The sequence below is a fragment of the Manis javanica genome, chromosome 17, assembly GCF_040802235.1.
Source record: "Manis javanica isolate MJ-LG chromosome 17, MJ_LKY, whole genome shotgun sequence".
Taxonomy (NCBI): domain Eukaryota; kingdom Metazoa; phylum Chordata; class Mammalia; order Pholidota; family Manidae; genus Manis; species Manis javanica.
Window position 1 is genome coordinate 51,792,215 of NC_133172.1, and position 27,830 is coordinate 51,820,044.

At 37.7% G+C, this 27,830-nt stretch overlaps 2 protein-coding genes across 5 annotated transcripts in view; both read left to right on the forward strand.

The window, feature by feature from the left end:
• The window catches only part of AP1G1 (adaptor related protein complex 1 subunit gamma 1), a 63,819-nt gene extending 45,855 nt beyond the window's left edge, over window positions 1–17,964 (forward strand). For both annotated transcript variants that reach the window (XM_073225943.1, XM_037025252.2), the window contains 12 exons: window positions 1,489–1,629; window positions 2,348–2,402; window positions 5,640–5,762; window positions 5,934–6,023; window positions 6,635–6,762; window positions 7,688–7,792; window positions 8,475–8,616; window positions 8,836–8,962; window positions 12,556–12,663; window positions 12,781–12,941; window positions 15,330–15,428; window positions 16,678–17,964. In XM_073225943.1, the coding sequence (XP_073082044.1) occupies window positions 1,489–1,629; window positions 2,348–2,402; window positions 5,640–5,762; window positions 5,934–6,023; window positions 6,635–6,762; window positions 7,688–7,792; window positions 8,475–8,616; window positions 8,836–8,962; window positions 12,556–12,663; window positions 12,781–12,941; window positions 15,330–15,428; window positions 16,678–16,779 (1,381 nt within the window). In that variant the 3' untranslated portion in view covers window positions 16,780–17,964. The remainder of the gene's footprint in view (window positions 1–1,488; window positions 1,630–2,347; window positions 2,403–5,639; window positions 5,763–5,933; window positions 6,024–6,634; window positions 6,763–7,687; window positions 7,793–8,474; window positions 8,617–8,835; window positions 8,963–12,555; window positions 12,664–12,780; window positions 12,942–15,329; window positions 15,429–16,677) is intronic.
• A 6,391-nt stretch (window positions 17,965–24,355) lies between these two features.
• Window positions 24,356–27,830, forward strand: part of PHLPP2 (PH domain and leucine rich repeat protein phosphatase 2) — a 71,112-nt gene continuing 67,637 nt past the window's right edge. For all 3 annotated transcript variants that reach the window (XM_037025412.2, XM_073225942.1, XM_073225941.1), the window contains exon 1: window positions 24,356–24,538. In XM_037025412.2, the coding sequence (XP_036881307.2) occupies window positions 24,440–24,538 (99 nt within the window). In that variant the 5' untranslated portion in view covers window positions 24,356–24,439. The remainder of the gene's footprint in view (window positions 24,539–27,830) is intronic.

A 27,830-nucleotide genomic window follows, 5' to 3' on the forward strand; every position in this document is an offset into this window, starting at 1 on the left:
TCTTTCTGTGGGGTAGTCCTGGAAATAGAAATCAGACCCTCTGTCTCCCTTTGTGTTGTTTCTATAGCTTGTTACTGGGCTTTACATTTCAACAGTAAATCCTGTGTCTCTTTCATGGGCTGTATAACAATAGGAGCACAGACTCAGGATCCAGATCCTCATTTCATATCCTGGCTCTGCTCTTAATAAGCTTTGTCTAGCTATTCAGCCTTTCTGTGCCTCAGTGGTTTCCCATATATAAAATGTGGTTACAAGAGTACCCACTTCAGAGTTGGGCAGGATTCACTGGATCAGTGTGTCTAAAGTACTTAAGCTATATATATAGTGATCTATTACTGTATTTCCATAAGGATTGAATTTTTGTTCCTTGTAGATCAGCTAAGATGAAAGTATTTTCTGTTTATTGGTATTTTTGAAAGTCAGTTTGTATACCATGTTTGAAATTATTTTGTCATACCAAATATGAAAAAAATGAATATAGTAGCCTTATAACTGTATATGTAAAATGTTTCCATTTTCCCTTGGTTGCCAAATTTGATAGGCAGTTATAGAAATTCTTATTCGCCCTCGTAACACATGTCCTTTTTTCCTCTTTGTTCATTCTCTCCTTCAGTATTTTTTTCCAGCTTTTTTGAAACATAGTTGATATAAAACATTGTGTAAGTTTAAGGTATATGCACATTGATTGAATATACATATATATTACAAAATGATTACCATCATAGTGTTAGTTAACACCTACATCATATAACATAATTACCATGTCTTTTTTGTGGTGACGGTATTTAAGATTTACTCTCAGCAGCTTTTATGTATATAATACATTATTATTAATTATAGTTAGTCATCATGATGATCCCCAGAACTTATTAATCTTATAGCTGGAAGTTTATACTCTTCGACCAATATCTGCCCATCCTCCCCTGCCCAGAACCTGGTAGCCACCATTCAAGTCTCTGTGTCTGTGTGTTCCACTTTTTTAGCTTCCACATATAAGTGGAATCATACAGCTATCTGTCTTTCTCTGTCTGACTTATTTCACTTAGCATAATGCCCTCAAGGTTTGTTTTTATTCTAATTTTCTATATACCCTTAGATATAAACTATGTCACATCATCTTTGGACAGAGGGGATATAATAAAAGGGGGTTGTATGGTGACTTCACCACATTTTTAAGGAATATTGCAGAGATAATGTTTTTATTGCCTCTTAAGTATTGTAAATTTCAGCTTCAGATGAACCTAAACTGCACTTGTGATCACTAGTAGTGTATCTCTTCGGGATTTTTGAAGAAAAGTGTCGAATAAAGATTCAGAATATTAAAACTAACTTTGATAGTTTGGGCTATGTTGTGTGTAAAGATTGGGAATCACAAGATCATGCAAGGACATCAATACATCCACCATGTTTGGTGTTCAGAGACAACATACCTTGGTCTTTGTTTCATTCCCACTATAAATATCATAACTGTTTTTTCCCCCCTACAAGGCGTGCAATGGAATTGAGTTTTGCCCTGGTAAATGGGAATAATATCCGAGGCATGATGAAGGAGTTACTTTATTTTCTGGATTCATGTGAGCCAGAATTTAAAGCAGACTGTGCATCTGGAATCTTTCTTGCTGCAGAAAAGTAAGATTTAATTTTTACATTTATCATTAAAAGATGCTTAGAATTTTTTGAAAGCATCTTTAAAACATGGGGAAAATGTTATAAACATGTTTAAAACATGTAAAGTTTATTTCAGGCTCCCAATTAGAAATGAGCTTTGAGAAGGCTATTCTAGCCAGCATTTAAGTATGCTAAGACCAAAAAAATTCCCACTTTTATAAATCTGTATCTGTTCTTTAACATCTATGATGCCCTTTTTATGAAGAGAGTAGAAAAAGTTATAGCATCTGCACTGTGATTCTGTATAAAAATTTTAGGAAGAAGTACCTCAAGATTTTGGTAGTATGGTTATTTCTCTTCTTTCCACTGTGAATTTAAGAGAACAAGGTCCTAGTCCTAGTGTTGCCTGGGTCTGGGAGTAGTCCCTTTTCTTTTTCGTTCTCTATCCTCTCCTGCCCTGACTTCATGATTTATTTTTAAAAAACTGGAGACAGAGTCCCATTTCTCAGCTCAGCAATTCCTATTGCAACATTATGTGAAACATCTAAGTTTGACTGTGTACCATTTCATCGCCCTTTGAAATGGGGATCACTGCCAGATTTGAAGGTGAAATGTGTCCAACTTTAATCACTTAACCAGTGAACCCAAAAAAGACTGTAGGACAGGACTCAGAAAAGCCACTGAGCACAGTATAGTTTATAGATTCCAACTGTTTCACCTGTTGCCATTATTTTCTCAGGTATGCACCTTCCAAACGGTGGCATATAGACACAATTATGCGGGTTCTGACAACGGTAAGTAGTTTTTTTAATCAACATTTACTAAGCTGGATGTGCTGATTAATGAGGAAATGCTTGGGGAAATAATGTACTCCCCTGTCCAGCAGAGAAAAAAATATGAAACACTAAAAAACACTAAGAAACACTAAAGCAGCACAAGGGACTATAGTTATGGCAGAGGAGGATGAGTCTTTGTTTCATTCATCAGAAGAGGTAATCTTTGAATAGAGAACCTGGTGAAATGAGGAACCTTGTGATGATTTGGGGGAAGAATATACTAATCAGAGGAAACAGCACATGTTGCAAAGCCCTTCAGTAGCAGGAGTAAGCTTGGCCTGTTTGAAGTGCAGGAGGGTAAGTGAAGCCAGTAGAGTGAGAGAGGCAGAGAATGGTGGGGTTGAGGCAGGGGTTGGATTATATAGGACTTCACAGGAGTCTGGATTTTTGTTTTAATATGATAGAAAGCCATCAGAGGGTTTTGAATGACTAAATTAATCTGGATTTAAAATTATGGTTTTATGAGAAATTCTTTCTTTGACAGTTTCCACAGTTTTGGAACTTCTCTGCTCATCATGCAGTTGATTGACAGGGATTAGAGACTTTAGAGTAAAAATGACAGTGTAGTGAGATATAAAGAAAACATAACTATGTCTAGTTACTGTCACCAGAAGTAAATACCATAAAGAAAAACATTCAAAAACTTGACCACAATAAAAATTAAAATTTATATAACAAAAGGAAAAAATATGCAAAGTTTAAAAGTTTACAGATGACAACCAGAGGAAAAACATTATAACATATGGCAGCATATTAACATTTTTTTAAATATACTATAAATTGATTTTTAATGTATTATTTGAAATGAGAAATTAAATATCTTCCTCTCCAAACATTTTTAATCTGTAAATAATTTACAATTAATAGGAAAAACCAAACACTCTAATGGAAAAAATGACATTTGAACAGGCAGTTCACAAAAGAAGAAAGAAATGGCTAGTTAACAATGAAATTAAAAATACCCTTACTAGTAAAAAAGAAAATTTAAAGTGAGGTATCATTTTTCACTTGTCATACTTTTTAATCTAATTCCTAGCATTTTTAGAAAATAGAGAAATAGGCAGTACTCTTCGTTTTATGTGGGTATAAAATGGCACCATCTTTCCAGAGTACAGTTTGGTACCATGTAGCAAAAGAGTTTATTTATACTTTTTAATTCATTAATTCTGTTTTTAGGACTTTCTCTTGAAAATGTAAAAGGACAGGTGTCCAAAAATATATATACAAAGGTATTCATCCCAATCTTGTTTATAATAGGGGAAAAATGGAAACAACTAGACATCTCGAAATGGGCATTTGTTAAGTAAACTATGAAATATCTGTAGGAGGGAATGATACCATTAAAATTGCGATTGTGTGTAAGTGTTGCTGTGGAATTCTTCTGTGACATACTGGTTTTCTAGTTTACCTACAATGAATTAATTTTGTAGGTCAAAACTTAATAAATGTACTTAGAAATGGGGATATTATATCCTAACAAAATACATGAATCAGAATGCTTTTTTTTGTGAAGTTCAAAAGAAGGGAAAAATTAAGAGCTCCTGAAGAAAAATGGTTATCAAAATGAAACCTTTTTGTTTTTAAATGCTCCTACTCTTCATTTTTTCAACTGTTTTACGATCTCTTACGATCTCTTAAGATCTTAATGACATTTCTTCTTTAGCCTATTGAGGTGCTGGATTACATTAATTGATTTTTGGACATTAAACCAGCCTTCCATATCTGTAATAAATCTCACATGGTTATGTTGTATAATTCTTTTTATACATTGTTGCATTTTATTTGCTAATTTTTTAAAGGATTTTTGCATTTATGTTCATGAGAGGTATTGGCCTATAATTTTCCTGATGTTTTCTTTGACCCTTGTGTTATTTAGTAGCGTGTTGTTTAATCTCCAAATATATTGGGACTTCTCAGCTATCTTTGTGTTACTGATTTCAAGTTAAAATCTGTATGATTCCTATTCTTTAAAAGAATTTTTTTGTGGCTTAGAATGTGGTCTATCTTGGTGAATGTGTTTGGTCTGAGCTTGAGAATAATGTGTATTTATTCTATAAATGTCTCTTAGATCATGTTGATGTTTTCTGTTATTTAAAACACTGCTTTCTCCCATTAGGGAAGAATACAAATACCTAATTACTATCACAAATTACCTGCTTTTTAGCTTCTTACCTTTCTTTTTTTGACCATTTTCCCAAACTTCTCTGTCTTTATATTATTTAACAGTAGTGGGTATCCCAATTACCTGGGATTTTTTTTCTTTTTGTCTTTAACTTTTTCCTTTCCCTTTCCAAAATACACATGGTTGGGCCTAGTCTCGGTCTTACAAATCAGGTCTGCTGTTCTGTCCAGAAACGGGAGGTGGACCAGGGTGGACTGATACTAGACACAGGTTTCCCTGTTTGTATGTTCTGTGTAGTCTGGTTAACATCCTGCTCTGACAAGGCCATGATTTGGTTTCCTCATAGGTTCAATAGCTTTACTTTGTTCTATGGTTGTGAATAGTATGTCAGATTCTGCTAGTTCAGAAGACGTTAAAGAGACCCAAGCTAAAAAAAAAGTGTGGGAGATGGAACAAGTGTTGATAATTAAAAAGTGTTATTAATGAAATACAAAATATTTCCTGTTCCTGGGACTGGTGGTTGGATCTGTGTTTATAAACTAGTTTTTAAAAGACAGTGTGATCTTTTAAATAAATTCAAGCTTTAAAAAAGGTGCTATTTAATTCTTATTTAACATGAGTGTTCATGTACACTCCTGTCTTCATCCCCCAGTTAATGTGACTACCGCTATAGCTAGCCTGTATGATTTTAACACCTGTGTTGGGGAGTTGTGGGAAGAGAGGTGGCTGTAATTAAGTTCCCATTTATTTATGTCTTACATTTTTAATGCCTTAGACCTTATCTGTTATGAGTAGAAAAAGTATTTGTTAAAATTCTAAAACTTTACATTTTACTTCGATCAAGGTTAAGATTTTATTTAATGTTTTTCATAAAACAATAAAAATTAGAATAAAAATAAGCATATTCATTTAAATAAATAAGACTTTGATGTTTGAGCTGCTTATAAACCTAAGAATTGGAATCAACTTTGAGGGCATTCTATAGTAGTCTTCTTTGAACAATGACCATAATCGTTAACATTTCTTACCATTACTGTGTGTTTCTAGGGATAACTGTCTGCATTTCCTTTTAGGCAGGAAGCTATGTTCGTGATGATGCAGTCCCCAACTTGATCCAGTTAATAACTAATAGTGTGGAGATGCATGCCTATACTGTCCAGCGCTTGTACAAAGCAATTCTTGGTGATTATTCTCAAGTAAGAACTTTATGTTTTAGGTGGAAAAATGTCCTTTATTTTCCTAGTGTGTTCTTACTACTAATACTCTAGATGTGCCTCAGTTTTGACCTTTATGATTAGATGACCTGTGGTTTGCATAATTGTTGCCAGGATTGACATCTTTGACAAATGGTGACTTTCTTTTGACAGCAACCTTTGGTACAAGTAGCTGCATGGTGTATAGGTGAATATGGAGATCTCCTCGTATCTGGCCAATGTGAAGAGGAAGAGCCTATTCAGGTATCCCTTGTCACTCTTGGTTAAGGAGGGAAAATAGTGTTTTTTTTTTTTTGTTATAAGAAGATAGGTGTTTAATGAGGAGTTGAGGTTATGCCTTGAAACCTTTTAAGAAAGTAATGCCAGAATTATATTGGGAAACCTGCCAATATTTGAGATAAGAGTTTATTGGGCTGGTATAGGATTTAAAAACCACTTTAGGACCTATTCCCTATCCCATCAAACTGAATTGTATTGTTTCTCTTACCCTCTCGCTAATAAGAAGAAATGAGACGTGTATCCATGTTTCCATATGCTCATTAAAGGCCTGGCTTCAGAAGTTATTCAGCACCACTTGAACTCTATAAATCTTTTCTTCCTCTATGTCAGTCTCCTAAAGCTGTAATGCACCTCGGCCCCCAGCGGGTATTTCCTCACGTTTTTCTACCTCCTTCCTATGTGCTTCTGGCTGATGGACCAGCTTGGCCAGTTACCCTGGCAAAGCACAGACTGTTAGAAGCTTTGGTAATGATGGTAGGATTGTCTTTCTGGTGGCATCCTGTGACTTGATACCAGGTTTAGATATTTACTTTTATGACTCATCCTACATTGTCTTTTTTTTTTTTTCTCCCCAGGTAACAGAGGATGAAGTGTTGGATATTTTAGAAAGTGTCCTAATCTCTAATATGTCCACCTCTGTGACACGAGGTTATGTCCTCACTGCCATTATGAAGCTGTCTACTCGATTCACCTGTACCGTAAAGTGAGTATGGAGAAAAAGTAGGGTCAACGTGTTGTTCTGTGATCTTAAAAAACTTTTCGTTATGGAAAATTTCAAGCAAAGGCAAAAGTAGAATGGAAAAATTGATTACATAGACCTATTGCTCCACAGTAACAATCATCAAATCTTGTTTATTCCGTATTTTACCCATACTGTGCTTCCATACCCCAACTCCACCACTGATTATATTGAAGATAAAAAGTTGTATTTTTAAGAACTGATTTTTAATGCTTTTTTTCTTTTTTTAAAGTACAGAGAAGTTATTTCTCCATAATTACTTTATTATAATATTTTGAGTTCTGGTTTACTATAGTATTTTGAGATGTATGAAGAGGAAGGAAATCAGTGAGAATTTTGGTGTTTAAATTCTGCTTTTCACTGTTTTGAATTAAAAGTTATTCTTGAATCAGTTTTCCAGACAAACATTATTTAAGGCAAACTTACTTCTCTTAGACTCTCTGCTTTACTTTTTAATGTAAGGACTTGTTAAAAATGATATTTTTTACTAACTCTTTAAGTTGTGAATGGAAGAATTTGATGTCAGGTAATGACCCTTTGTTGGTAAAAGTCTGATGCTGTGACGCTTTGTTGATAAATGCTTATTTTAAAGCTATTAAAGAAGAGAATCAACGTTATGAGTTTCTTCTTTTGCAGCAAAGTAATAATTGGTACTTTTGTTTAGCAAATATTAGGGTGTGGGATATTTAACAGTCAAAATCTAGCATTACAATTAGAAGTGTAAATGGTAAGTACAGGTGTTGAGGAAAGGTGTTTTTGAAAAGTTATGGAAATTTTAAGAAAAGATGAGTATTTTTAAATTTTAGCTAGAAAACTGTTTAAATATTATTCTCTCTCCTTGTTTATGAACTTTCTTTTGAGTATTTGAATTTGTCGTTTTTTCCCAAAGCCGAATTAAGAAAGTGGTTTCCATCTATGGAAGCAGCATTGATGTGGAACTCCAGCAGAGGGCAGTAGAATATAATGCACTTTTTAAGAAATATGACCATATGAGGTAAGTAAAAGAAACTAAGTAATGCACATGCCTCTTAGCATTTTGAACAAGTTGTCATGATAATCCATAAAGGAGACTCATTCCTTATGTTTTATTAACTGGACCTTACAGCCCTGCTTGTAAGTTCTAACTGCTTGGCTGCTTTTGTCCATCTTCTATTCTGCCTAGGCCTCTAAAGAAATAAGCTAACTGTGTTCTCTTATTTCCTTTTTCCTCTTTCTCTTGGTATGCAATGTTTGTTTCTTTTTCTGTTTTGTTTGGTTAAGAAGTGGGATTTGTATTTTTTTGAGAGACTCTCTTTCAGATATCATTACTATTCATATTTTGGTGCACGTCAACTCCCCCCTCCCCCCCGCCTTCTGTTTTGCGATATCTTCTTGGTTAGAGACTGTAAATACTGCTTATTTTCATATTTTTATTGCAATTTCTCTACTACTGAGAAATCCCAGTCTCTTGGGATTTAGGTGGACAGTTTGTCCATTCAGTGTTTCTTGCCTGCCCTTAATCCAGCCAGGAATTTAGGTCATGTATTCTTATAATCTACCTTCTATTTTGATGTGTTGTTCTGGGTGGGTGAGCAGAGATGGCTGTCCGTGTCAGACTCCAGTATAGTTACAGTGATTGTTTTGGGTAGGGAATTTAGGTTGACTGCCTAGAATTTAACCACTTCAGATTCTTTCAGGTCTGCCCTGCTTGAGAGAATGCCTGTCATGGAAAAAGTGACCACAAATGGCCCTACTGAGATTGTTCAGACAAATGGAGAGACAGAACCAGCTCCACTGGAGACCAAACCACCACCCTCTGGGCCACAGCCCACCAGCCAGGTAGCTTTTCACTTGCTTATCTTGGGGTACTTAGGATCTTATAGTTCCTCATAATCTATCTCTGAACTAATTCCTTTCAGTGTTCCTGCATTGATCAGTGGTTCTCTTCTTTATTTTTAAAGTGTTGAAATAGCTTTGCATTAGATAGAGATTAAAACTTTGCCTTAGATACAGGTTAGACAAACAGCTAATGAATTGAGATATTATTTTTTTGTTTAGGCCAATGATTTATTGGACTTGTTGGGAGGAAATGACATAACACCTGTTATTCCCACTGCACCTACAAGCAAACCAGCTTCTGCTGGTGGAGAACTTCTTGATTTGCTAGGAGACATCAACCTTACAGGTGAGGCCAGACTGATGTTAATTATTGCTTAGCTAGGGGTAAAGGCCTTGGGGGAAAAACTACACTGAACATCATAGACTTTCTAGAGCATGAATTAATTGAAGTTGGGTAAGATTGAGAAGTAAGAATAGAATCTTCACATCTGAAATACAAGTTGCTTTGCTAATGAACTTGAGATAATTTAATGGAATTCCTTAAAGGCCAATTTTTAATTTTGGAAGAATAAATAACAGTATTTTGAGATAGAAAGGACTATTTCTTTCAGGCTAGGAAAGAAATATACCCCAAGTCACTTCTGCTTTTGTTAGTGTCCTAAGACGTCACTTTTTCTAGATTTCTTTCTACTCGTGGTTAGTGTTCAAGAATGATAGCCGTTTGTGGAGACTGGAGAGATGTTAACTTATTTTCTTCCCTCCCTTTTTCCTTCCCTCTTTCCCTGTTAATAAAGCCGTAGAAGGAAAAAAACATAATTATAATATTTAAACATAACTTTCCATTTGGGGAAATTTTTTTCTTACCTTTGTTTATGTGTAGTACACATTTGTAATTGATGTGCGAAGCAATATTATGAGCCCCTGGGTCTAAGAGTGTCACTTTTAACATTTACTTTCTATTTTAAATGACTTCTTCGGAAGTATAATGGAGGTTTACAGTATATGTGTCCTCAAGTAGAAAACAGCCACAGTATAAAGGTGTTGGGTGGTTTGTATCCATGTTGTCACAAACTTTCAAATTGTTACATCATTCACAAATAGTGTCAAGTCCTCAGATACCAAGGCTATATTGGATATATGGAAAAGCAGAAACAACCCTATAGATAAAACATGGTGTACAGAGGATATGCTTTACTTAAGAACATACTAGCATTTTCATTTTAGTCCATAATCTTCACAATTACAATTTTAAACTGTATAGTCATAAATGTTATGTATTACCATTTTTAGAAAGTCCAAACAGGTCATAGATTGCTCCTATTATTTTGTTAATTTTTATTTTTTTAATCACAAGAAATATTTCCTATATATCCATATTTGCATTATATGTGAATTTCCTTTTTTGCACATTCATTTTGTATCCTTAACTCATTTATCATGGGATCTTAATGTTTTGTTTTGTGGTTCTTGCTGTCTTATTTTCCTAGTGTTATGTGAAAGAGCAAAATGATAAAATGTGCAAAAGCCTAGATTTTCCTTTCTTTATTCATAATGTGTTGTAAATGCATTTTCCCATTTTCTTTGCACTTTTAAGTTAACAGATTTTGAGTTCTAGATTCTAAGCCATCATTACAGTCATATCCTAATGCATAGTAATTTAAATTGGTGGAAATTAGGAAATAAATCGTGTATGCTTTTAGAGGAATTAAAGCAGTGGGTTTTTGTAATTTCCCAAAACTACCTATTGTATGTTTACAAGAAGAAAAGGCTAAAATTTGAGGGACTTACAGACCCATCTGTTTCCCATATGTCTTGGTAGCCTCTGGTCTTCCATGGAAACACATTGCTAAAATACTTACGAAAATGGAAATTGTGGGAAAATTACCAGATTAGATTTATAAAAACTAGGAGAATCATAGGAATATTTCTTTATATAGTTGATTGGTAATTTGCTTGTCTGCACATTCTTTGGTGTTCACATTTGTTTTAGCTTCCTGTGCTTAGTTTAGCCTTATGTATTTCTCCTTCCTTGCTAATTTTTACTAGGTCATTTTTTTTATACTTTTTTTATTTTGATATCATTAATGTACAATTACTTGAACAACATTATGGTTACTAGACTCCCCCATTATCAGGTCCCCCCCACATATCCCATTACAGCTTTTCCCATGTCCCCCCCACCCTACATTATGTGTGCTAATGATAATGCCCCATTTTCCCCCTAGGTCATTTTTTTCTTATGTACTTGGGTATTTTTTTTGAAAAAGGCATTTCAACCGTCTTTTATTTCTTTTTGTTAATGCTTTTTAAAATGATATGTGTGTTTTCTTGAGTAGTTTGAAATCTATTTAAAGATCGATGAATTCTCTTGTTTTTTGCTGAATTTTATGATGTCTCTTCTTGGAATCCTGATTTCTCTCAGTTCATGGTCATGTTCTGTCACTTGCCCTCTATTGTATGATGGTCAGTTTGTTTTCATTTGAAAAGATCAAATAAAAATGGTAATCTGGTGATTTCTTCCAATTCCATACCACCGTTCCCAGGGTGTATGTATGTGTGTGTGTGTGTTAGAATTTTATTATGTAATATTTAACCTCTATAAAATTCAATAAATGCCTTGATCTACTTAACTTATGAAAGAAATATTATTAAGAGAGTTGACATTCCTCATGTACTTCCCCCTCAGCTCATTCCCTCTCGATCTCAAAGGTGACTACTATCCTTAAGCAGAGTTTAGTTTTGATGTTTTCCATTACTGTGCATACAGATAGTGTGTAGTATTATTTTGCCAATTTTTACCTGTTCAGAAATATCTACCTAAATGTGTTCTTTTGCACCTTGTTTTTCTGCTAAACATTGTATTTGTGAGAATCCAATGAATCCATGAATAATCCATCTTAAGTGTATTTCTAGTTTGTATTTTTACTGTTACATATGTATAGTATTGTATTTTGTTAGTATACCACAATTTACTTATCCATTATCTTATTGATGGACCTTTGATTGTTTCCAGAATTTCGTTGTTAAAAACTCTCTTGCTCTGCACACTTTTTGTACATGTTTCTCTTGCACATATGCAAGAATTAGTCAAAAGCATTCCAAATTTCCAACTTGGGGGTGTATGCGGGGCAGGGTGGGGAAGATTTTGCTACCAGGGGTTGGGAGTATGGAAATACTTTTGGTTGTCACCATTGGAAGGATGCTACTGTCATTTAGTGGGGCAAGCCACGGTGCTGCCAGATTACCTACCATGTACAAGATAGCTTTCCTCTCCCCCCACCCCCAGCAAAGAATTATCTGGCCTAAAATAACATTGGTTTTGAGGTTGAGGAAATTTAGTTTAGGGGTGTACTCATGTTCAAATCTTCTATTGCCAAATTGTTCTCTAGTTTGATTGTATCAGTTTTCATCCCTACAGCAGCTATTAGAAGTCCCTATTGCTCCAGATCGTTTCCAGTATCCGGTATTACCAGACTTTGAAATTTTTCATCGTTCTGGTGGCTGTGAAGTAATATCTCATTGTGGTTTTAAATTCCATTTTCCCTCATTACTGGTATGATTGAGCATCTCTTTTTCATAAGATTCCCTCTTCATTCAAGTTCCCTCTTCTGTGAATTGCTTGTTCTGTCACTTTTAAATTGGGTTATCTTTTTTCTTATTGATTTGTAGAAGATATTTATAGTTTTGGATACTCATCTATTTACTATTTTGTAGCATATATTTTCTCCTGTCTATGGTCTATTTTTTTAGAGTGATTTTAAGGAATGGAAGTTAGTCATTTTAAGATATTTGAATTTTTAGTTCTTTCCTTTTATGGATTATGCTTTTTGCTTCTTAAAGAATCCTTCCTTCAACTTGAGATCGTGATGATTTTCTCCTCTTACTTTCTTGGTGAGGATTGTCATGCTGACTGACTTAGTGTTGGAATGTCCCATGCAGGTGCTCCATCTGCTGCTCCCGCCCCCACCTCAGTCCCGCAGCTCTCCCAGCCTCCCTTCTTGTTGGATGGGCTTTCATCACAGCCTCTTTTCAATGACATCGCTGCAGGTATGATTAGTAGCACTATCATTAGAGCAATGAGAAGTAGTTGTTCAAGAAAGGAAATATTAGTTCTGCATGCATTCGGCTGACTACAGTTAGACTGATTTCCCTGTACTTTTCCAGGCATTCCCTCCATCACAGCATACAGTAAGAATGGCCTGAAGATAGAATTCACCTTTGAACGGTCCAACACCAATCCCAGTGTCACTGTAATAACGATACAGGCCTCCAATAGCACAGAGTTGGACATGACAGACTTTGTTTTCCAGGCTGCAGTACCAAAGGTACTACAATGTTTTCTTTGCCTTTCTATTTGATTAAAGATTGGCTGATTTTTTTTCATGCATTTGTTAAGGATATATTTTAATGTTTAGAGATTAAATGTGCAGATATAAATTAACAGTAACATAACTGTTATGGTTCATTGAAGCATGTCATTTTTAGGGAATACTTTTTACCTGGTCATAAATATTCTTACAGTTAGTATAGTAGGTTAAACAAAAGACATTCTAATACTAGAATGTAGGATTCTACATTGTGGTTTGTTAATGCTCGAGGTAGAGGATAGGTTGGGGTTAGTGATAGAATGGTATAGACCTAAGAAACACAAATTACATGGAATTAAAGTTAATTAAGATGAGAGACTTTATTTGATATTCTCTTCTAGTTACTGGATCAGAATTAAAATTGATCTGTAATTGAGAGATAATCCTCCTTCATTAACATTTAGTTTACTATTTACAATGACTGTATTATAAATTGAAGTTTTGTTCATGCCAAATCTTAGTTTAAGGAGTGTTTATATCCATCTTTGAATAATGAGAAGTTGTGAATAAAGGAAAATTTAGAATGAGGAGTGGGCAAAATTAAGACAAGATAGTATTTTATGCTATGTAGTCTCTGTTGCATCTATTCATTTTTGCTGTTACAGCACAAAAACAGCCACAGGCAATATGTAAATGACAGAGCATGGCTCCAGTTCCAGTAAAACATTATTTACAGAAACAGGCGTCAGGACATTATTGACCCATGACCCCTGGTTTAGACTAAGCTAATGTGATTGTTAACATGTGAAATATGACATTCAGGCAACACATTTTTGGAAATGGAAGACCTTTCATTTGTGGTTACTGCTGACTTAGCAGCCTTCTTTACTTGCATTTTTTAGGAGCCAGAATAATGTAGATGTTTTAGAAGCAGTGCAGTGAAGTAATTTCAAATCTAGTTGTATGACATTAAGCAAGTTACCTAACCTCTGTGTCTCAGTTTCTTCATTTGCAAAGGGGGGTGGTAATAATATCTACTTCATAGGATTCCTTTAATGAATAAATGAATTTCATGTGCTTAGTACTGTTTTAAACACTTTCTCCGCATTCAGTGCTCAGTAAATTTTAGCTGCTGCAATTTAGAGTTTTATACTGTTACCTTAGGCTCCTGTTCTAGCAGCATATCCCTTCTCTTAAAGCATGGCTTTGTTCTTGGTGCCGTACCATACAATGCCTATTTGCAAATCATGCTGTATTTTGAACTTCAAAATATGTTTCATAGATTCTACTATTACTATTTTTACTTCTGCTATTTCTGAAATTGAGGAACATTTTTAAATTGATACCTTGTCATTTTTAATTGGCAGCCTGTTTCTCAATGGTACATAAAATATTGTGTAAATTACAATTGAATGTCATCTTACATTTAATGAAGTAAATGTAAATAAATGAATAATGTTTTAGCTCCCATAATTTATCTTGACAATAGAATTATGAATAAGACCCAACATTATATAATAAGTCTTCCATTGAGATTCAGTGTCTGCTCTTATTAATTTTGACCTTAGAGAAGATGAGGGAGACTGCCTCCCACCCCAACCTCAAAAGATTTTTGAAATCCCTCATGTGGAGTATCTACATACGTACTTATTGTGCTACAACATGGTTTACCTTTCTTGCTCATAGTACTTTTATCTGTCTTCCCTGTGAACAACAAAACCCACCAGCATGCAACAAATGGCTGTGTTTGGCTTTTCCAGTTCTTTTGCTATATTGGCTGGTTCTGCACATAATTTTTCTGTAAGGGCCTTAATGTCCCCAATGGGGAGATCCTGATGTGTTCCACATATTAACAGCCTGGCTCTTTCTGGCCTTTGCTTCACGTCTGTCATCTAGGAGTAGGCCTTGACACATTCCAGATTAGTTAGACTTTAGAAAACCAAAAAGCTCAAGTCTCTGGGACCCAATCATCCAATTACACAAAAGTGTCAAGGCCTATAGTTGGTGACTGGTATGCTGGTTTGTTATTTTTAGAAAACTTTTCATTTCTTTCTAGCTTTTTTTAGCAACAGGCACCAGTTTTTCACCTGTATAGTTGATCAGTTACTATTAAGTGACCTTGCCAGAACAAGAATTGGTTACCTTTTGAAAAGTGGTAGGCTAAAGTTCCAAAGGGGAGAGTGGCTCATTGCTAATTTTCCTGGTCAAATACCAAACAGTGGGGTTTTATAAATACCATGAGGTGACAGTCAGCCCACATGCTATGGAAAACAAACAGAATTTAGCAGTAGATAACTCTGTTACTTGAACTGTCATCTGGGTGTCTGCCTTTTTGTATTTGTTGGCATCGCTGACATAGTATTAAGTGTATCGCTTTTCCTGAAGAGTGTGCTTTGTTCCCCCTAGACATTCCAGCTGCAGCTTCTGTCTCCTAGTAGCAGCATTGTCCCAGCATTTAATACAGGGACCATCACACAAGTCATTAAAGTTCTGAACCCACAGAAGGTAAGTAACACATTTGAAGACATACCTGAGCAAGGTGAGAGCATATTTCCTGAAACAAAATTCTGCTTTGTTTTTCTAGGTATTTCTGACTCATAATCATAGAAGAAATTTGTGAAAATATCTGGCCTAATCTCCTTGTTCTTTTGTAGGTGCTAAACAGAACCCAGATGCATTAAATAGTTTAGTAGCATCTTATTAAAAGCAGCTTTAAAAAATTCTCTATTTAGAGGCTTAAAGGTCTAGTCCTTTGCTGGCAGATGGGGAAAGCTTAGACATTTTAATCTTTACACAGGTTGCGTTTAGGGGTAAGAGCATTTGTTGAACTAAATAGCCACATTTGCTACTGTAATTAAGTATGTGTAATAAAAATAGAGAATTTTTAATGAAGTAGCCAAATTGAAAAATAGCTGTAGCAACTGAAATTAAGCAATATTTTTATTACCTTCTCAAAGAAGTAAATTGACTCCACTTAATAGCAATCAATTGACTAGTTGCCAGTTCTTGAAAATAGATATTTTTTCACTTAAAAAGATTTCCAGTAGCATCTCATAAATACCAGTATGATTTCTTCCTTTTATAACCCTTTGCTTTTCCTCTATTCACTGTATTTTGAGTATCTGCCTATAGCAAAAGCACGTTCCTTTGATGATCTGATACATAAAAATTTTTGTTGTGCATCTATATTTGAAATCTGCCATGTAAAGTAAAAAGGACTCATAATTGAGTTCTCTTAAAATTATTGCTGTTGCCATAAGTTAGCTTCTTTTTTTTTTTTTTTAACTTTTTCTGCCTTGAGAACAAAAGAAATTTATGTTCACCTTCACTGTAGGTTTTACAGACAAAGTAACAGTATCTCTGAATGTAGAACATAGGATTTTTTTATGTTCCTCATTTTTCTGGAAACTTGAATACATGGTTTGGATCTTTTTGAAAAGCACTCCACAAATGTTATTATGAAAATGCTTCCCAATGGTTCTGTCCTGTTAATGCAGTTGTAGGATTGAAGCCAATGATGTGTCCTGGAGGTGTGAACACTAGAGATGCATTTTCTGTACTTGACTACATGACATTGGCTAGAGTACTAGATGTTTTTTTGTTGTTGTTGTTTGCCTGTGTGGCGTCTTTGAGTTACAGCTTTGCTTTAAAATAATTTGTTTTTTTCTAAGATTAAAAGTCTATTTGTGGGGTGCACTGATTCTAAAGATTTTTATTTCAGTATATAATTTGTGATTCTCTTTTCTTCTCACAGCAACAGCTGCGAATGCGGATCAAGCTCACATATAATCACAAGGGCTCAGCAATGCAAGATCTAGCAGAGGTGAACAACTTTCCCCCTCAGTCCTGGCAATGAGGGTCTGGCACCTTTCTCATTCTTATCCCACTCAATCAAAGGAACTCTGGGAAGGAAGTTGTGATCGCTGGCAAGTCCCCCCAACTGTACCATGGGCATGAGGAGCTGAAGAGAACTGTTGAGGAGGATTTTTCCTGACCTTGAAGCGTTGTTAGACTAATCTCCTCTCCTCCGCTGTTGAGGCTGGCTGCTTCTGGAGGCTACCTTGCACTCTCCCTCTTCTCCTTTTTCCACACTTCTCCACCCCTCCCACATTTACGGCCAGAATCAACATTCCTTGGGTCCTTGAGGAAATAAGCAGCTGGTCTGGAGGAGAGGATTGGAATCCATGGCAAGAAAACACTCACTCTGTCTCTGCAGCGAGGAGTTGCCCCTCTTTATACTGTGTTTCTCTGTGGACTGGGCAAGGTGGGGTATTTATTCCTCACTAGCTGGGTTACCATCTTCAGGCGCTTTTTACATCTGGCATTCAGAATGGAAATATGACAGTGGACATTAGGGAGCCCTGCCTTTTTCTACTGGTTCCCCCAATGTTTGAAAGAGGCATTAGGCTCCTGGTAGCCTTCTCTGTGCATTGCTGTATACACACAAACACACACATGTATGTATGTTTGTTACCAAGAACTGGTCAGACCTTGAGAGGTTATTTGTATACACTGGATAGATGCAGTTAAAAGGAGCTTTTGTTGAGATTTGGCATGAAGGATATGGTGCTCTATTTGTAATAGAAACTTCCAAGGCTCTTCCAGCTCCCCTTTTTCTCCATTCTTTAGCTGTAGTCATGAATACTCGCCATGATTTTCAAAATTGATTCCCCTAAAATGCAAAGTGGACAACTTCTAAAAGGTATATTGTTATTAATGTCCCTTTTCCTACCACAAATTTTAAAGTTTCTCCTAAGCCCATAACTTGCCTGTTGACTATGGGAAATGATTGGAAAGAGGAGTTCACCATTTTTAAAGATTAGACTCCTTAACAAAAGCACCCTTGCCCATAGGAAGAATGAGTATCAGACTCATCCTGGAGCATATTGGAGTCAAATTCTCCATTACTCCAAACCTCCTTTTTTATTTCCTGAGCCTGGCTTGGACCTTGGCATTCCGTTTGAATTCCTTCTTCTAACTGGAACATTTGTGTTGTATCTGTAACACTGGCACTGAAATAAAGACCACACGGTTAAAGAAATCTTTCCTATATTGTACTTTATCGTTTTGGAATGAAGCCTTACAGCTTCCTTGCTCTTGATGTCAGAGGAAGTCTTATGGACACCATAGGAGATAGGGATATCCTTTCCTGAGTCTGAGAAAGTGGTCTCTTGAGAGAGGCTAATTTCATGAATGTCTGCATCAAAGACTTGAGGTCTGGAGCGTTTAAACTAGTGAGAGTGCCGAGTGCTTTTTAGAGAGGACCTTTGTATTATCAAATCTTGATGCTGAGTTGCTGGAACAAGGTAACGTGGCCCCTGTGGCACATGTTGAATGTACTGTGTATGTTCAGGTGTGCAGGTGCCATGTCTGATAAACTAAACACTAAGGAAGAAAGGAGAAGTCAGGCCCACCTTGCTCTTCAAATATTTGCATTCATTACTGTATTGAGTACAGTATAATGACTACTTTGGCTTTGATCTTAAACCTGGGTATAAGCATCCATTTTTTCCCTGTGCATTTCACTAAGCCTTTACTTAAAATCTTCAGTGTCTTGTCAAATCTAGCTCTGTATCAGATGCTGGAGTACTTCTAACATTTGACAAACTGGAGTTGAACTTAAAGGCTGCAATGGGGAAACTTCCTGGTATAAGTATGTAAGAGCAAGATTTGCTAAAACTTACTCCACTGGGTAAATGGTTAACTGAGTCAAGAACAGGATATCTTGTGCATAGTTTGAAGTAAGTGGGGACTAGTGTTATTTCAGACAACTGCTCTGCCTGTGCGATCAAAAACAGCCTCTAAAAGTTCCTTTGCAGACTGATTTTATTGGATGCATATTTAGTGCTGTGAAATATGATAGGATTAACGCAATATTGGTGGATTTCGTGAATAGAATTTGTCTAACATTCCTCTTTGTGGCAGAGGCTTTATTTTCTCTTTGACGTTTATGGTGAAGCAGTTCAAGTTTCTTTAGTTGAACTGAGTGGAATCTCAAATCTGCTGAAGACAGTGTGAGCTAATGGAACTGAAAAGGGTCTACTCTAAACAAAGCGTCTCTGTGGGTGATCATAGTTTTGAGGTAGAGTTAGATGATTATCTATCGCTTTGTCTAGACAGAATACAAATCATGGCCTTAACACGAAGGGTGTGGCGTAGAATACGGAGTGATTTGGGAGAGTGAACCTGAGCACCATACTAAAGCCTGGCAACCAGGAAACTGCCTAGGATCCTGATGGCTGTGCAGGCTCTTTCAAATGATTGGATCTTTGAAAGCTTCAGCGTGCCTTAGTTTCTAGGATCAGAATTAGTTATTTTCTCACTTGGCCTCGCTGCTTAGAGGAGAAATCTCCTAATTTCTGTGAATTCTTGCATATTTCAGTAATTTCTTTCCCTAATATAACCATTCAAGGGGGAGCAAATTTAGATAGATTTATGACTTCAGAGCCATTATGAGGAAAGAGCAATTTCCATGGCTGTTTTAATAACTCCAGGGTGATAAGCAGTGAGCCTCAACACTTAAGATAGATAATTTCACATGCACTTTTACCTCATTTTTTCCCTCTTACGGAGTAGTTTGTGTTCTGTATCTGCCCCCCTCCCCCAAGTAATCCTAAAGGAGAATCAATCTAAGTAATCTCAAAAAAATTGTAGTAAGGGTGCTGAACCCGAGAAACTTCTCCCACAATGCTCCCGTGCTCTTACCTTGAGGTGATTTGGACAGCCATGGAATGTTTCATGCTGCGTGTAGTGATGATTTGTTCATTTTAAGGTCTTCCTCATTTAAACATTCCACAGTGTAACATTTGGGAGGGGATTCTTTCCTCTTGCTCAGTTAAAGATGTGGTTCATATCCCTTTTTTGTCCCATTCACAGAAGAAAACAGACTTAAAACTGTCCAGCACTAATGATTTGAGTATTTCCATCTACTATATAACATACTTTCCATTTTTATGTTTTTCTAGAAGAGATTGGAAGTTACAAGATACCATTTTTGAGGTTCAACTTCATTATCTTCTACATTGGGAAATATTTGGGCCACGAGAACTAGAGGAACAAAAGAGTTTGAATATGTATATTTTTTCCTAGTGAATGTATTTTAACCACATTGTCCTAAACCAAGAGAGAGCTAGAGAGCAAAAAGTGGATATTCATGAACTTTGTGGTTGGTGGAGAGGAGGTCACACATGTCTTCTTACTCAAGAATTTGGGAATGGGGAGGATCACTAAGAGAGAATTGCTCAGAAAGTCCTGAAGTTTAAAACACTTTGACCAGCTTTGGCTCAGGAGGGTGGGGCTGCTTGTAGAACTGGAAGTGAGTAACTCTTTTTCAAGCAATAGCAGTGAGCGTGTCCCATCTATAGAGTTCCAGGACCTGGAACACCTAAATAGGAGAAAATGTGGAAGCACCTTGCACGGTTGCTTCACAAACTTCCACGAGGCTGATTCTGGCTTCAAGATGGAGCATTGGCAATTTTTTTGTTTTTGTTTTTGGAACCTGCTGTTGGGCTCTGTGTGTTTTTGTTTTCATTTTCTATTTTGGGGCCTCATGGGAAAGAGCTTCTGAACTCTTTCCTTTGTGAATTCCCATTGTGTCCCTGTCAAGTCCCTTTTCTTCCATAATCTTGTAAGTTACATTTTCATTAAGCCCCATCACATCTTCTTTACTGTAAAAATATTAAAAAGCTGTTTTCAAGTGGGACAGCTAATGAAGTTCTAATTAATGCAGACATATTTTTGAGATGTAAAAAAAAATTTAAAATTAAATGATAAGTCTTAGAGGTGAGTGAGGAATAATAAAATGGCTGTAAACATTTACATGGGATGCATTAGAATTCTGTGTGTATTGTCTTTTGGTTGAAACAAATTATGAACAGTGACTAATAATAAAAAGTCAATACTCAATGAATTAAAATTTGCTTCCTCGCTTCTTACAAGTGGGCTAGAGAAGCCTTGGATGAATTCTTATTCCAGAGCTTTGGGCTAAACTTATTGACATGTAAATATTCCTTTTACAGAGAAATCTGACTAAGGAACTTAAAAAAAAACTTGTAGTTACAGACAGCGGAAAGTACATTTGGAAGTTTTAACAAATGATTATTGCCATGCTTATCTTCTCTATGTTGGTGAATTTCTTAAGGCAAAGAAAGAATATCAAGGTGAAAAGTGTATTATGGGTGGTCATGGGGTTTTAGTTAATAAGCTTCTGTTATGAAGTATTCAAGTATATCTGTGATTGAGAATAAGAAGTCTTGACCAGCCAAAAAGAGTATTTCATGACCTATTTTATATGAGCTCTTCTATAGAAGTGAGAGTGGTTGGAAGTTGGTAGCCCTAGGTTTCCTGTTCCTCAGATGATCCCTGACGGTCACTTGTTGAGAAGCAGGAGAGTGAGACAGTCCCCTAATTAAGAAAGAAAAGGATGTAGGCCTTGGCAATTATCTAATTTATGCAGGAGTGCCCTATGGCACTGTTTGGTAAGTGACATTTCTGTAATCTTTCCTTTTATGTGGCTTAGTTAAAATTCATTTTTGTTTCTAATATTAAATTTAGTTGACACCTTTATCTGCCTCTTAATTAGATGAAAATATGAAAGCTACAGTACAGAAGCTTAACCTTTTAATAGACTCCAGACATTTATTTAACAATACAATGAATGGAGTTCAGATTTGAACTTCAGAAGGACCAAATTAGTTTTTACTACTTTCAAGGGTTTCCCATGCTACTGTCTCCCCATATTCAAAAAGTATTAAAATATTAAAGGAAAAAATTCCTTCAAACCTGGAAGCCAGGTAAATACTGCCTGTTTATTTGGAACTAATATAAGAAATATCTAAATCTGCACAACCTGTGGTATAAATAAAAAGGGACTTAGGCCTAAAGATGACTTTGTGATCCTCAAAGGAGTAGAACCTAGCTGTAAATAAGCAAATATAATAAGCTCTCAAGGCTTATTCTACCAAAATCTGATATATATGAACTTATATTTGCCAGACTTTCCTCTTGCCATTTTGTAGTGAGGATTAGGAAAAGGTCCTGGAACAGAGAGAGAGAGAGAGAGAGAGAGAGAGTGTGTGTGTGTGTGTCTCCCCTCCCTGCAGGTGGAAAGAGGTATGCACAGCTGCTTATAGGAGGCACACAGAGAGGAGGGAGTCTAATAACTTCTATGTCTCTTGGCTGGATCCAAACAGTGATTTTTGTCATGATGAACCTGCAGTGAGGGCAGATGGATTTTTGCACAAAAAATCCCAGAGGAATTTATTTTTAGGGTTAGTCTCAGCTGTTTACCATTTCCAGAAATTATAGTTACATAACCCTTGGCATACATAATGCACATTGCCTTGAACTGGGGGAGAACATGAATATGTGACCTTTGTATAAAATGTTAATGGCAGTACATGATTTGAAAAGAAAACAGAATCAACTGGTTGTCACTAATTACTGAATTGGATCTTAAATCATGGAGACCTTTGAAGAGAGTTGGATCAAATTATCCTCTGCAACATCTGGGCTGGTAGCTTTTCCTTTTGAAAGATGCTATTGTTGTTCTTGTTGAAGTAATAGTAAATAGATAACTTTAGCATATGCTTGTATTCGGAATTGATGCTTTATCCCACTATCCCATTAATTGAAAAAACAAACGATTCATCTACTACTGCTGTTCCCCAGTATAAACTTACATTGCTGGTCCTTCCTGGGACAAGATGCTACCCCTTGGGGTGATCAATCAGAAAAGAGCTTATGCTCATAAGATCTGAACAAGGTAATGTATATTTCAGGAAACAGGCTTTTAGAAACACTAGTTCTGAACCACATTTTTATTCTTTACACTGCCTGTCTGCCCTTGTTCAGGTCCGTGTCTGTCTCCATATTGGTGCCTATCTCTCATAAACCAGTGCTCTTGCTGAAAGAAGTTACCCGTTAAGCACTGAAATGAGAATCCAGCTATTTTAAGTAGCTTTCTTGAAAGTAGTTTCAAGGTAGAAGAAAAGCCCAGAAAGCAGACATTCTAAGAGTTTTTTGTTTTCATCTTACACTAGAGTGACAGAGACAAATCATTTTTAATTGATTAAAATGAGACATGAATATTCCTGGAGGTTGGAATTTTGGTATATGCAAAGTAACTCATGTGAAGGAAAAAGTAGTGACAAACTTTCTTACAGAAGAAATAACTTGTACAGAGTCAGAATCTTGTCAAGAGTTTAATTTTGTTCTGGAATTTAAATTATCTCCAAATGGGTATATTTCCCAGTAGAGGGGCACAGACTGCACTGTTAGATCTCAAACTCTTGTAGTAAGCCTTCAATTAAAATATTTCAAATAGATGGTAGGTCTGGACTAGGCAAACAAACAGTGAAGTGATAGGATCTTTACCATTTACTAAAAGCTCATTTTTTTTGCTTGAAGGTTCATTAACACCTGTGTAGGAGGGGAAGACCTAAAAATCCAGAAGTCTAGAAGATTTCTTAGGAAAATTGAGAGCAGAATTAACAGAAGAGAACTCCCTCAGAAACCAAATGAATCTTAAATCTGGTACTTAAGAATTAATAATAGTATGAATTCCTACTATGTGTTAAGCACATTGTATGCATTCACAAAATCTTCCTAATAGCTAATGGGCTTATACTAATTTCTATTTCACAGCTAAGAACCAAAGGCTTAGATCAAATAACTTGCACAAGAGTATAGATGTTAAGAGGTAGAGCTGAGATTTGGAATTTGGCTGTTTGACTCCAAATTTGGCCCACTGACCGACTTCAGACTACCATCCCTGCAGGAACTAAAAGAAAATAATAAATTAACTTTCAAAGATTTTCTGAATTAGCCTTGCAAAAAATAAAATGGCTCACAGACCATATTACTGCTTGAGCAGAGAAAACAATTCTGGTAATTTTACTATGTGAAGAAAAAAGGGAATTCAAATGTGGCTGGGAGGTGATTTGATATTTAGCACCTAAAGTTGGGTCAGATTTGCTGAAGAAGGTCATGAGCACCTTTAATATGGAAAAGGCCTTGCTAAGGAGAGTATTCTCAGCAATTCGTTCAATGGCTATGCAGGTGAGGGTCACAGGCCAGTTTTGAGAGAGGAAACGTCTGCGAGAGGTGAGAAGAGCCACCTCTGCGGACAGCAGCCTCCTGTCACTACCGACAGATGCAGACCCCCCACGTGCCCCTCGTCCATCCCGCACTTGGGAGGCGCGGACAGCAGTAAGCAATAACCCTTCCTGAGCTTCAGTCCTTCAAACCGAGAGCGGCGGGCAGCCGTGGCCCAGCCCTGCGGCGGCGCCTGGCTCCGCCCGCGGGGTGCTAGGAGCCAGCCCCCCGGGATGCGGCTCGCCGCGCGGGGGCCATGCCAGGCCCGCAGTTACGCAGCTCTGGTGGGGCTGTGGGAGGGGCCGGGCCCGGGGCGGGGCCCGCGGCTGCCGGGGGGCGGGGCCGAGGGCTGCTCGCGCGCGCTGCCGAGCCTCCGCGCGCCGTCGCGCCGGCCGGGCGTCCCTGAGCAGCCTCCGCCGCTGATGGGGGAGGTGGAGCCTGGGCCCGCTGGCCCGCTCGAGCCCCCGGAGCCGCCCGAAGCGCCCGCGAGCCGCCGGGCGGCTGGAATCCGGGTTCTGAAGGTGAGGCGGGCAGGGAAGGGAGCAAGGGCAGGGAGAGGCCGCCTCTGCCCCGCGCAGTGGCGGAGGCAGCCGGCGGCCCCCGCCCCGCGTCAGTCAGTCCGCTTCGCGGCTCCGCTGTCCCGCAGCCCGGCTGGGGGCGCCGCAACCCGCCGAGGCCTCCATGCCTGGCCCCCGCGGAGGCCTCGGCCGCCTCCGTCCGTTCCGCTGCCCATCCCTGGCCGCGCGCCACCCGCGGGGCAGGCCCACGCCTTCTGGCCGGCGTCCGCCCGGCCGCCGCCGCCCACCCGCCTCCTTCGGGACCCGGGGCCCGCCTCGGCTTTCCCTCGGGGCCCGGGGTCTGGGGCCCGGTCACCCCTCGCCGAGAGCGGGGCTGGAAGTACGCAGGGCTTTCCCCCCCGGACACCTGAAGACATCACCCCAGCGGGAGGATGGCGGCGGTGATTGGCCGGGCGCCGCCGGGTGCTCGGGCCGCGCCGGGTGCAGCGGGCCGGCTCTGCCCTCGGGGCTCACCACCGAAGTTTAGACCCGGCTCTCCGCTCGGAGGCGCGGCCTGGAAGCGCGACCTGCCCCGCCTGGAGGGAGAATCCTCGGTGGGGCTTAATCTCGGGGAATCGCTGGGCGTGTCGCAGCAGGGAGGAGGAGTTGGCAAAAAGGGCATTCCTGCTTGTGGGAGCGGGGCTCACAGTCCAGGGAGACGGCAGTGGGGGAGCAGTTATGCAACAGGCAGCTGGCGGGGCTTCTGGGCAGGAATTGGGGGGGAGTAGGAGGAAAACGAAAGCAGATGCAAGGGGGGAGGAAGTGGATTCTTGAAGGTGATGACAAGAAGTTTAAATGCACAAGGAATGTACGGTTGGGAGGGGACAGTGAAGATGTTTGAAAGGAGGGTTTGAGGGAGACTAACTGCATTGGAGTTTTCTACTAGCCTTTGAAATGGAGAGAAATTTTTCTGCAGGTCAGATATGTAAACTAGGTGTCCTGGAGCTGGAATGCAGTTCCGCTAAAGTTATAGAAGAGGAATAGGCAGGATTTAAAACTTGCCAGGGAGAGGAAGAGAGAAAAGAAAATTTAGAAGACGATGTGTTTCAAAAATACAAGACAGTGATTATCCATGATGTTAAAAAATATTAGTATTTGGTGATTGGGATTAAGAGTGGGCACTGTATTTCTAAGATTATTCGTAGGACAGCACAAAGATGGGAATACTGAACAAGATAATAGATTTGCAGCCTCTGGTGAATCCATGAAACAACGTAAAAGTAAACTGTAAAATAGAAAACATTTTTGCTGCCACTACCTACTAATCTTAATGCAGTGACTTTAAAAGCTTTTCATATTTTATCTCCACTTCTGCACAAATCTGATACATATTTATTGTAACTTCCTTGACCGTAAGTTTTAAATGTTATTACTCAGAGGCTTTTGGATGTTGATTTAAAACTATAAAGTCACAAAAATATAAATTGTGAATGAGCTGAGAAAAAAAGTTGAACTGGTCTGGCTTATCAGGAAATGTCAGGGCTGAGAGATAGGTAATGCCCTCTGGCCTAGAAAGTAAACAAGGTTTGGCTATTTTTAATAACATTTTTTGTGGGTAGGGAGTGAGTTGTGAGAGGGAAGGAATTGAGAAATGTGGATTTTTATTGAAGGGTCTTGCCTTCCCACCCTCCCAGGAAGTTGTCCAACCTACCACTGGTTCCCTGGAGTTCAATATCAGGACTGTTAGAAAGATTCCAGAAATTGATCTTGATTATACTACCTACCAAGCTGGTTGTATGGGAGGCTGACAGTTTCTAAGGCCCTTGCATCCCTTGCTTTATTGCATATGGTCAACACTTTAAATAATCCTTGCAAATAAATAGGATTGGCTATGGAAAATAGATGCTATATGTTCTGCATACAGAAGTTCCCTTAAATAGCTGAGTGGTTGAATTTTGTGCCAAGTGAAACTGGAAAAGAATATACAAGTATGGAAAAGAATATATAAATAGAAGACTCTGAGTTGGGAAGAAAGTCATAATCTCCTACATGTTCTCTGAAGATCCTTTGCAAAGGCTTATCATTCATTTTTGTAACTCTTTTATACTTAATACCAAATCATGAACATCATTATTGTCAAATAATAGAGATCTTCATAAAGAAACTAGTATAACTAAGCCAATGTAATTTAGCCAGATTAGATCTAGGTCCATCTGTGTGGAATATTGGAAAATTTGATTCAAAATCTGCTCCTGGCTTTATTTAGTAAATTGATATTTAGAGTGTACCCCTTTATAGGCGTAGTTGAAATATGGATACATTTTTAATACTCCTAAGATTATTTGGCATACCTTTTGAAGCATAATTTTCCAGATGTTTCCTACAGTCATTTTGAAATTTTTAAAAAACTCAGTCTGTGGAAGGTATGAAGTTACAGCTAATCTAGTCAGTCAATGCCATGAGATCTGTTTTTGCAGTGGTAGTTTCAAGTTCTTATCAAAATAATGTGTGTATATGGTTTTAAAAAATCAATTAATGCTAAAAAGATTTTAATGAACTGAAGTATTTTTCCTCTCCTTTCTCATTCCACCTCTTCCAAAGTATTCCTTAATGTGTATTCCTAGGGATGAGCCCATATTCCTGCAGTGTTTTGAATGCAGGAAGATATCTTCTACCTTAAAGTATTTCACATTCTAATAGGACCCAGTAAGTGGGGAGAGTTATTTTATTAGACCTTGTTTTTACCGTATATACTTAGAATTATATGTGGGCGTTTAATGGTGTATCACCCTTGAACTGATTACCTCCCTCAAATATTATATTCATTTTTAGAGAGTGAAAACTGTAAAACTGAAATAGGTACTTAATTCATGGCTTCCTCTATAAAGACTGTTTTTTAGAAATACCTTTAAATCTTAAATGTGCTCTTTATATACTTGTTTGATGTGAGAGGTCATTATAGTTGTGTTCCCTTTAGATAAAGTTTGTCAGCAGTTCTCAAAGAAGAGTAAGGGAGGAAATAAGTGTTCTTAATCTAGCAATTCCAGTGGTTAAAATAGTGATTCTAGAAGCTGGACAGTACTGGCCTTTCTAGCAGATACCTCATGCTTGAGACAATAGAAAAGGAAGCACTAGGTAGTTTAGTAGTGGCTAATAATAGCTGAACTATCTAGATTCTTGCTAGAAGGCTTTGCTTGCTTGGTATCTAGGCCTTTTAAAACTGCCTAATGTACATGCTTAACAATATGGTATCTACTGAAGTTCTAACCCAATATTTTATCTTCATAGAGTGGAATATATTATAAATAGGAGGTAC